General features: G+C 45.0%; 1 protein-coding gene across 1 annotated transcript; it reads right to left on the bottom strand.

The window, feature by feature from the left end:
- Nucleotides 1–1,739: 1,739 nt before the first annotated feature.
- Nucleotides 1,740–2,779, bottom strand: LOC308465464 (testis-specific serine/threonine-protein kinase 1-like). The gene has a single exon (XM_080985411.1). It carries the CDS (start codon nt 2,656–2,658, stop codon nt 1,819–1,821), a length of 840 nt encoding a protein of 279 aa, XP_080841537.1. The 5' UTR covers nt 2,659–2,779; the 3' UTR covers nt 1,740–1,818.
- Nucleotides 2,780–11,361: the final 8,582 nt, after the last annotated feature.

The raw sequence follows: 11,361 nt of genomic DNA, 5'->3' as shown, positions 1-11,361 counted from the left end.
CTGGAAACTCCTATTCCCAATATACTTCTTCCTTGTTTCCTGGATAAGCATGAGGTGGCTGTCTCTCAAGGTCTATAGTAGAGGTAGGGAAGCTTTCTCAACCCAAGGGCCATGTTCCCTTCTGCGAAACCTTCTGAGGGCCACAACATTCCAGTGGCGGGCAGGGCCAGAGGCACAAGTGGGTGGAGCAACAAATGCACATTTTTTGCTTTTGTCGTCTCACTGTTGCCCTTCTATAACAAGGCAAGGAGGAAGATAGGGACCAAACTAGACGGAGTTGGCTTTGATGCCACCTACTGGCGACCTCCCTGCCTGCTGCCCCACATGTCCCAATGGGCACCAGCTACCACTAAATGGGTTTACTTATTTAGCTAACATTTATATACTGCTTGATTGTAATTCGCTGGCCTTTGACACTTAAGATGCATATTTTCCATCCTATTTTTGTGGTTGCATTATTTTATTTTTTTGCAACAATAAGTATTAAATCTGTTTTTAAAGTTGCATTTTAAATTGTGGAATCCTGCCCCAGGATCTTAGGATAAAGGGCAGGTAATAAATTTTATTGTTACCCAAATCTGATTGCAATAAGATGAAATGGAACATTCAAATTAACAGAATAGGGCCAGCTAAAAATTATGGTAGTAGAAAGTTTAAAAAGGAAAGAAGGATGACCTTCGTGCATATAATAGCTTACAACCGTTCAGACCACATGGTCTGAAAGGACTAGAATAGTTTAATCCACAGCCCATCTACCTGGCTGCAATTGGTGGAGGGAAGGGGGAAGTGGAAAGTCCCCTCTCCTTTTTCAGAGCTGCTTCCATTGGCTCTGCTGGAACCAGCTGCATCATATGAAAGCAGCAAACCCCCCTCTGTTAGCTTTGCTGGAACCCACTACTATTACCGTATTTTTCGCTCTATAAGACGCACCAGACCAAAAGACGCACCTAGTTTTTGGAGGAGGAAAACAAGAAAAAAAATATTCTGAATCTCAGAAGCCAGAACAGCAAGAGGGATCGCTGCACAGTGAAAGCAGCAATCCCTCTTGCTGTTCTGGCTTCTGGGATAGCTGCGCAGCCTGCATTCACTCCATAAGACGCACACACATTTCCCCTTACTTTTTAGGAGGAAAAAAGTGAGTCTTATAGAGCAAAAAATACGGTAATTCTTACCCTCCATTCTACCCGATCAATAGCTTAACTTCATTCTGTAACTTATGTACTGAGTTGAATAGGATTCAGAATGCAGCAGTCTGATTGGTTCTAGAACAATGCAGCAGTATGATTGGTCCGCAGGAGCCACCCAATCCAGCTCCAGATGGAAGTGAATCCACAACCTGATTGGCCTACAGGAGAATCCCGGAATTAGCCAATCACGTGCAGCCCATTGTGTAAATAATGTATATAAAGTAGATACTTTGGGGGAACTTTCATTCCTCCTCACCACTATGAGCTGAATAAAGAGCATGAAATCCACTCTTGACTCCGAGTATATTTCAGTAACGCTAATGAAAGAGTTGTTGCTGAAAGTGCTCATTTTTCTTCTACCCTCCCCATTCCCCTTTCCTTTGAAGCCTTATATCTTAGTAAGCCAGCTGTTTTTTCCGGTGTGCTTTAGGAGAAAGCTGGTATAAGCCGAAATGTAAATAATGAAAACCTAAGTAGGAATGCACAAAGTAAACAAACAAACAACCATGTAAATAATATCCTGATCTCATAAGGAGAGCGGTGCGGTGGAGCTTACGGAAAAGGAATTCACATTTACTGTACTCTGCAAAAGCAAGATCGTTCATGTTTCCCCTTTACCAGCTAGCTACTCTTACAAGATGCGGGCCTTCAGGCGCTTCCCTTGCACCCAGGGGTGGTTCAAAACATCTTCAATCCGTAGTCGGTGAGAAACGTCAGGCTGCAGCATGCGGAAAATAAGGTCTTTGCATTCCATGCTCAGGGAATCTGGGAAGAGCACTCTGTGTTCCTTCTGCAGTCGCAGCATCCTCTTGACGTTGGAGTCATCATAGGGCATGTACCCAGAGACCATGACATACAGGATGACGCCCAAGCTCCACATGTCATAAATTTTGGGGTGGTAAGGGATGCCTTGGATGACCTCAGGAGCGGCATAAGCTGCAGAGCCACAGAAAGTCTGGCTGGGGATGATTTTCCCGCTCCCGTCCCGGAAGCACCGCTTGGAAAACCCGAAATCCGACAGCTTGACGTTCATCTCTTTGTCCAGGAGGACGTTGTCGCATTTCAGGTCCCTGTGCACCACGTCTAAATCGTGGCAATATTTGACGGCGCAGCACAGCTGGCGGAACATCCGGCAGGCAACTTCCTCTGGCAGACCATGGTTGCTCTTGATGAACTCCAAGAGGTCTCCCTGCACACAGAGCTCCATCACGATGTAAACCTTGCCGGACGTCTCAAAGATCTCGTAGATTTTGACGATGGAGCAGTGGTTCACCATCGACAAGATATCCAACTCCCGGGGGAGGAATTTTTCCAGGAACTCATTTGGGACTTTCCTCCGGTCTGTGATTTTCACGGCCACGTTGAATTTCAGGCGCTCCGAGTAGGCGGATTTCACTTTGGCAAAGGAACTCTCGCCCAGAGTATGCCCCAAAATATAACCTTTCTTCTTAAGCACAGCTGCATCATCCATGACGCAAAGGGTGGGAACACCCACCTCCCATCTGAGTGTAATTTAGTGGTGCATTCCTTCCGGCTGTGTGGTGGTCATCATTGGGGTGGGAGATTGGAGATACTGCCTGGTTTCTCAAGCACTGTTTTGAATACCTGATGTCATCAGCTGAGGTCATAAGGAGCATGAACATGTGATTCAGGGGCTCAAATGAAAATTGTACACTATCGTTGCCCATTGACATCCCCAAACAATCGCAGCTAATTCCACGGGGCAGAATGTGCCTGCTAGATCAGACCAAAGACCCATCTAGGACAGCATCCTATCTCCCATAGTGACCAACCGGATGCCTTTCGGAAGCTCAGAAGCAGCTACCCATAACTCTGGATAATAAGCATGTAAGAATTCCAATGCTGACCTGTATTCGTCACAATCAGCATTGTATCCATTCTGCTGCAGTTTGATTTCCACCAAATACTATGTGTCTCATCTCACTAACTGCTATTTAATGCAATGGGTGCTATGAACATTGATTTTAATGTAAAGCCTTGGCTTTATATAGAACAATTCCATCCTTTTGAGGCTAGAGTGCAAACCAAACAACATTTTAGCACAGTGGTACCTTGGTTCTCAAACTTAATCCGTTCCGGAAGTCCGTTCCAATACCAAAGCATTCCAAAACCAAGGCACATAGAAAGTAGTGCAAAATGGATTCATCTGTTCCAGAAAACAACCCTTAAAACAGCAATTTAAGATGAATTTTACTATCTAATGAGACCATAGATCCATAAAATGAAAGCAATAAACAATGTACTGCAGCCATGCAATCAATCAATCAATCAATCAGAAGCTGAACTGGGTTCCACACTGTCACAATAACAAAAAAGCCGCAAAAACGAAAACACAACTAGCAATAACAGACAGACCTCAGCGTAACACACAAAACGGAAGTGTGGCACTCAAAACGGAGCATGTTCGGCTTCCAAAAAAAGTTCACAAACCGGAACACTTGTTTCCGGGTTTTCAGTGTTGAGATTTCAAGTTATTTGAGTACCAAGGCGTTTGAGACCCAAGGTACCACTGTATCCCTTTTCGGTGTCTCCTGTCCCCATATGTGGGGTCTTGCTATGGATAGGGAAGCAGAGCGAGTGGGTGTGAGAAATGAAATAACACAACAGGATTTTATCCCTCATCCCTGCACCTTTGCTGGGAATTCAAGTATCTGTTTCCATTTCTCGTAGGTGAGAAATCCCTGCTTTTTTCCAATTATAATTGAAGGGATGATGCAGAGGAAATGGACTCAGAAGAATGTAAGAGCCTGTTGGGTCAGGCCAGTGGTCCATCTCATCCAGGATCCTGTTCTCACAGTGGCCAACCAGATGCCTGTGGGAAGCCCATAAGCAAGACTCAAACACAAGAGCCCTTTCCCCTCCTGTGGGATCTAGTAGCTGGTATTCAGGAGCTCCAACTGTGGAGACAAGCATAGCCATAATGACCTATTGAAAGCCCTCTTCTCCATGAATCTGTTGAACCCTCTTCTAAAGTCACCCAGCTTGGAGGCCATCACTGTCTTGATTGGCTCTACACCGAAGAGGACCAGTATTTGGATCCAATCCAATACCTCAAGGACAATAATGATTGTTGTTACCAAACGAGAGTAGCCAAAGCAAACCTGTGTGACCCAACTGCAGAATACAGTGGTACCTCTGGTTAAGAACTTAATTCGTTCTGGAGGTCCGTTCTTAACCTGAAACTGTTCTTAACCTGAAGCACCACTTTAGCTAATGGGGCCTCATGCTGCCGCCGCGCCGCTGGAGCACGATTTCTGTTCTCATCCTGAAGCAAAGTTCTTAACCTGAGGTACTATTTCTGCGTTAATCTGTAACCTGAAGCATCTGAAACCTGAAGCATCTGTAACCCGAGGTACCACTGTACTTGGCATGAAGCTCATTCGTGATTTAGGAAATAAGGAAGTTCTCTGATGCCTTTGTAACTCTCACAGATACGAATTCTCTTTGAAGGCTATGCATTGTCCTTCTCTGTAGAGAACTTTCTTCTTCCTCTTCTTCTTTTCTACAAAGGGGACGGACTTATGCTTTGTTTCCTTCTTACAATCACCTTTTTACCAAGGCTGCGGAAACCACGTCAGGGGGGAGAAGCCATCTCCTCGACCTCTTTCCGTCTCACTGTGCAATGAGGGGCATATCATTAAGAGCAGATTGCTGTTAGGCCAGCTCCCCTCCAGTTCCTTATAACCAGGAATCATCAGTCAGAGGGAAACGGCACAGGCCTAAGAACAGTGTCCTAGAGCTGCCCAGTCAGCATGAAAGGGAAGCTTTTTAGCCACTAAGAAGAGGCTTCCTTGCCTTTTGTACTGATTGGAGCCAAGCAAAGTGAAAGGAGATGAGTCAGCCACCAAGGATTGGCTCCTAGGACCACTTTGGAGAAGGTGCTAGGGAAGAATGCCGAGGAGTTGTTCTGGATGATCCAAGGTTGATACTGAAAAAACAATTTCAAGAGAATGTTGTGCAAATTCTATTACATACGATGGAACTTCAAGGAAAGCCACTCCAAAAGAAGATAGTAGGGCATGCCAAAATCATTTGCCTACGTAAAGGTAAAGGTAAAGGACCCTTGGATGGTTACGTCCAGTCAAAGGTGACGATGGGGTTGCGACGCTCATCTTGCTTTTCAGGCCAAGGGAGCTGGCGTTTGTCCACAGACAGCTTTCCGGGTCATGTAGCCAACAGGACTAAACCACTTCTGGCGCAATGGAACACTGTGGTGGAAACCAGAGTTTACCTTCCCACCACAGCAGTACCTATTTATCTACTTGCACTGGTGTGCTTTCAAACTGCTAGGTTGGCAGGAGCTGGGACAAAGCAATGGGAACTCACTCCATCACTGGGATTCGAACCGCCGACCTTCCGATCGGCAAGCCCAAGAGTCTCAGTAGTGTAGACCACAGCACCACCCATGTCCCAGATGATGCACAAGGAAAAAAGGGGGAAAGGTAAAGAAATCTGGATGGTTAAGTCCAGTCAAAGGTGACTATGGGGTTGCGGCGCCCATCTTGCTTTCAGGCCAAGGGAGCCGGCGTTTGTCCACAGACAGCTTCCCGGGTCATGTGGCCAGCATAACTAAACCGCTTCGGGCACAAAGGAACACCGTGACGGATACCAGGGCCAACAGAAATGCCGTTTACCTTCCCGCCACAGTGGTACCAATTTATCTACTTGCATTGGCATGCTTTCGAACTGCTAGGTTGGCAGGAGCTGGGACAGAGCAACGTACTTGCAGACAGAAAATAGGAGAGCTAGCCGAAAGGCAACACATGGAGATGTGTGTTGATAATTGCAATGCTGTCCCAATCTATCTATGCGATGTGAGCAAACCGGTAAAACAAATTCTCACCTCCGAACACATCCCCCCCCCGGTCTCCTGTACTTTATTGGCTTTTTGCCAATAACCAGGTGTTAACCCCCTTCATCACATTGTGGGAAGATCTGCAGAAACCACAGGAAGAGCAGGTATCTCAGCTATATCTCTGAGAAATGCAAACCGCAAACAACCGCTTTGTCGTTCTTTGCCTCGGTGCTGGCAGGCAGCACTGGGGGCGTGGGCCTGACACCTGTGACTTAAGACGTTTGATTCAAAAGGCAGGCAATGGCGATCACACAGGGTCCCCGGACGTTTCACCGTCTATTGATCCCTGTGCCACCACTTGATTTCTCGCTGCCACCACCCAGGCCCTACCTGGGACAATACTGAATCCAGTCAGGGTTAAATTGGAACATAAACTTCTGTTTATTTATTGCAGTTTAACAAGCGTGTGGTTTCATAAATGGCATCAGTCAATTACAATTATGGGGTGCCTATCCAGACCTATAACTTCTGCTACCTGCTCTCACTCACTAAACCACCTCTCAGATATTTACTTGTCTTCCTAGCTCCTAACTGTTCCTGACTCAGCTTATTTTGCTACACTAACTCAACCTACCCACAGACTCTATCCCAATTCACTCCCACTCCAACCAACCACCCAACTCCCAACGAACTCCGCTTTCACCCCTCCCAGAGCTGGTTTTATAGTCCCTCTGACTCCACCCCCCTGGGTTCTGATTGGGTAATTTGTTTAACTAATTCACCTCCATCACTGAAATATACTCAGAGTCGAGAGTGGATTTCATGCTCTTTATTCAGCTCATAGTGGTGAGGAGGAATGAAAGTCCCCTCAAAGTATCTGCTTTATATACATTATTTACACAATGGGCTGCATGTGATTTGCTAATTCTGGAATTCTCCTGTGGGCCAATCAGGTTGTGGATTCACTTCCACCTGGAGCTGGATTGGGTGGCTCCTGCAGACCAATCATACTGCTGCATTGTTCTAGGACCAATCAGACTGCTGCATTCTGAATCCTATTGTTCTAGGACCAATCAGACTGCTGCATTTTGGATCCTATTGTTCTAGGACCAATCAGACTGCTGCATTTTGGATCCTATTCAACTCGGTACATAACAATCACTCTCATATCTTAATGTCACAGCCTCTACTCTCTCCCCCTCTGACTCTTGTTTCACAGGTAGCATGGGGGGGGGGGAGAGATAAATTTGGTAATATGGTTCCCTGAGGAAGGACAAAATTTGGCAGCCCTCCCCTAAATATTTCTTATTTTCACAATAATTCTTTTGGTACAGTTGCTTTTTCATGGATCTTCTAGTAGGTACCTGTGTAAATACAGTGGTACCTTGGGTTACAGACGCTTCAGGTTACAGACTCCACTAACCCAGAAATAGTACCTCAGGTTAAGAACTTTACCTCAGGATGAGAACAAAAATCGTGCGGCGGCAGCACGAGGCCCCATTAGCTAAAGTGGTACCTCAGGTTAAGAACAGTTTCAGGTTAAGAACGGACCTCCAGAATGAATTAAGTTCTTAACCCGAGGTACCACTGTATAGGTTGTTGTTATTTTGCACTGCCCTAAATCTGGCGCTGCAGCTGCAGCTGAAATCCTTGAGACTGCTGGTTTGTGAAGACAATACAAGGCTAGATCTTTGAGTCTTTCTGAGACAGCTTCCTATGTCTTGCCAGGCTGCACCAGGGCATATATACAGTATATAGGATTTTATCCAACTACATTATACTCATTAATTGTTCTGTTTCCTATAATGGCAGTGGGTCTACTCTGAGTAGGGCTGTCATTGGATAAAACCCATATATTTTAAGAGCCGGGAGCCGTTTTCACAGCATTAAGCATGGGAAACTGTACAAAGTTTGGCTCAATTTATATCAATCATATGGAAATAAGCAAAGGATAATTCCCCACCCCCACCCCGTGGGAAGAGCAAGGAATCCTTCTACGAGTTAAGGGGGGGGGGAGTCAGGAAAATGCAATTGCATTTTAGAAAGGCTCTGATGGCATGTTTAAATTGTAATTCGTTTTGTATTGTTTTTGCTTTGTTTTGCAGTAGACTTGCTGTGCTGGGCACGATATAAATACATAGTAAGAAATAACAATAAGATGGTTGACTGGGAGATAAAACCTACTTCCCCAAAAGATCAGACTTTTTGCAATAAGGAAATGGGGAAATGCCCTGCAAAGTGTGGAGTAACACTTGCTTTGACGCAACATTGTCTAACCCCCCCCCCCTTCCAACAAATTAGGGTGAATGCTCAACAAATAAAACATGCCATCTGGAAGGGCCCTGGGGCTCTGTGAAACCCTTGGATGTTGTGAGCACCTGTTTGTAGAATTTCACAACCTCTCACCCCTGGTACTTTGCCTCTTGCAACTATCACCCATCCGCTCATACACAGATTAAAAGCACTTTCCTCTCCCAGAGTTTCCAGGAACTGGTATCAAAGAAGCATTACAGCTTCCAGCTATGGAGGCAGAGCATAGTCACTGTGGCTTCTAGCCGCTGATAGCCTTTCCCTCCATGAATCTGTCTAACCTTCTTTTAAAGTCATCTGAATTGGTGGCAGACGCTACATCAAGTGGGATTGAGTTCCATAGCTTAACTATGTGGCCCTCTGAAAGGTTGCCTACAATAGAATGCAGCCCTCAGGCTGGAAAAGGTCCCGCACCCCTGCTCTAATCACTGTACCAGACCATCTTTCTTTATTTCATGCTGCTTGATTGTAAAAAGCCTCAAAGCATTTACCAAAAGAATAAAACAATAAAATTGCATCAGTAAAAACTGTCAAAAACAGCCAGTTAAAAGTATTTCAAAATGATTGAAATCAACAATAAACTAGAAAGGCACACGTCAACATTCAAGATATATGAGTAGGCTTGTCTACACAAAAATGGTATTAAGCATGTGTTATGTACTGAAGTTCTCACCCTGGGCCAGCAGGGGGATACTGTTTTCACTCAGGTCCACATATGCAAATAAGGGATCGAAAGTGACGTTCAGTGATTGGATAGTTACAGAAAATGGTTACTGCTGCGTTCTAGTGGAGCTCTATATAAGCAGGCTGACTGAACCCTAAGAGGTCGAGGAGGTGGCTTCTCCCCCCTGACGTGGTTTCCGCAGCCTTGGTAAAAAGGCGATTGTAAGAAGGAAACAAAGCATAAGTCCGTCCCCTTTGTAGAAAAGAAGAAGAGGAAGAAGAAAGTTCTCTACAGAGAAGGACAATGCATGGCCTTCAAAGAGAATTCGTATCTGTGAGAGTTACAAAGGCATCGGAGAACTTCCTGATTTCCTAAATCACGAATGAGCGTCATGCCAAGTACAGTGGTACCTCGGGTTACAGATGCTTCAGGTTTCAGATGCTTCAGGTTACAGATTAACGCAGAAATAGTACCTCAGGTTAAGAACTTTGCTTCAGGATGAGAACAGAAATCGTGCTCCAGCGGCGCGGCGGCAGCACGAGGCCCCATTAGCTAAAGTGGTGCTTCAGGTTAAGAACAGTTTCAGGTTAAGAACGGACCTCCAGAACGAATTAAGTTCTTAACCCAAAGTACCACTGTATTCTGCAGTTGGGTCACACAGGTTTGCTTTGGCTACTCTCGTTTGGTAACAACAATTATTATTGTCCTTGAGGTATTGGATTGTGTTATGTACTGAAGTTCTCACCCTGGGCCAGCAGGGGGATACTGTAGATAGTTATGCAAATAAGGGATCGAAAGTGACGTTCAGTGATTGGATAGTTTTAGAAATTTGTTACAGTAACGTTGTACTGGACCTCTATATAAGCAGGCTGACTGAACCCTTCAGTTCAGTTCTGTTCTGGCCTGTGAATAAACAAGAGCTGTTTGAAGAATTGCTGTGTCGTCTGATATGTTCACTCACAACTTAACAGCAGGTGCTCTAGGAAGAGTGCAGTGAAAGGCACCTGCCTGATGTCAGTGAGGTGCAGTGGTTAGATTGTCAAGACTAGGAACTAGGAGTCTAGAGTTCGAATCCCCGCACAACCATGAAGCTCACTGGGTGACCTTGGGCCGGTCACTCTCTCAGCCTAACCTACCGTATTTTTTGCACCATAACACTCACTTTTTTCCTCCTAAAAAGTAAGGGGAAATGTCTGTGCGTGTTATGGAGGGAATGCCTACGGGTGGCATGCCTACGGATTTTCCTCCTCTAAAATCTACGTGCGTGTTATGGTGGGGTGTGTGTTATAGAGCGAAAAATACGGTACCTCGCAGGGTAGTTGTGGGATTAAATGAGGAGAAGGATAATCATATAACTACCACTTTTTTCTTCTTTAAAAACTTCTTTATTTTTCAATTAAAATAAATAAATATAACATTATATAAGGCATCCACACAACATAACCAGTCCAACAAAGTTGATATTGAAGAATCATTGCTTTGTCACAGGTAATCTTTGCTTCTTCCACTACACTGGCATTAGTTTGCCTGTCTTCACTAGTAATGTGTAAAAGGTTTTGGAGACACTGTTGATGGAAACTTTCGAGGAGCTGGAGCTGGCGTTTATAAGTGGTCCATGTTTCACAAGCATACAGTAAGGTATGTACAATATCTTTGTAAACGAGCATTTTGGTTTCCCTGCCAATGTTCCGGTCCTCAAACACTCTGCAGTTCAATTATTTTTATTAATTTTCCAAATTATTACAAATCCAACCAAATTGTTGTTGTTGTTTAGTTGTTTAGTCATGTCCGACTCTTCGTGACCCCATGGACCAGAGCATGCCAGGCGCTCCTGTCTTCCACTGCCTCCCGCAGTTTGGTCAAACTCATGCTGGTAGCTTTAAGAACACTGTCCAACCATCTCGTCCTCTGTCGTCCCCTTCTCCTTGTGCCCTCCATCTTTCCCAACATCAGGGTCTTTTCCAGGGAGTCTTCTCTTCTCAGGAGGTGGCCAAAGTATTGGAGTCTCAGCTTCAGGATCTGTCCTTCCAGTGAGCACTCAGGGCTGATTTCCTTAAGAATGGAGAAATTTGATCTTCTTGCAGTCCATGGGACTCTCAAGAGTCTCCTCCAGCACTGTAATTCAAAAGTATCAATTCTTCGGCGATCAGCCTTCTTTATGGTCCAGTTCTCACTTCCATACATCACTACTGGGAAAACCATAGCTTTAACTATACAGACCTTTGTCGGCAAGGTGATGTCTCTGCTTTTAAAGATGCTGTCTAGGTTTGTCATTGTTTTTCTCCCAAGAAGCAGGTGTCTTAATTTCGTGACTGCTGTCACCATCTGCAGTGATCCAACCAAATTACTTTAGTACAATTTCTGTCTTCCCAACTGATGTGCAA

This window comes from Podarcis pityusensis (assembly GCF_964106645.2).
Source record: "Podarcis pityusensis genome assembly, chromosome: 16".
NCBI classification, from domain to species: Eukaryota; Metazoa; Chordata; class Lepidosauria; order Squamata; family Lacertidae; genus Podarcis; species Podarcis pityusensis.
Note: the sequence above shows the minus strand (reverse complement) of the source record. Positions and strands in the feature narration are given on the sequence as shown.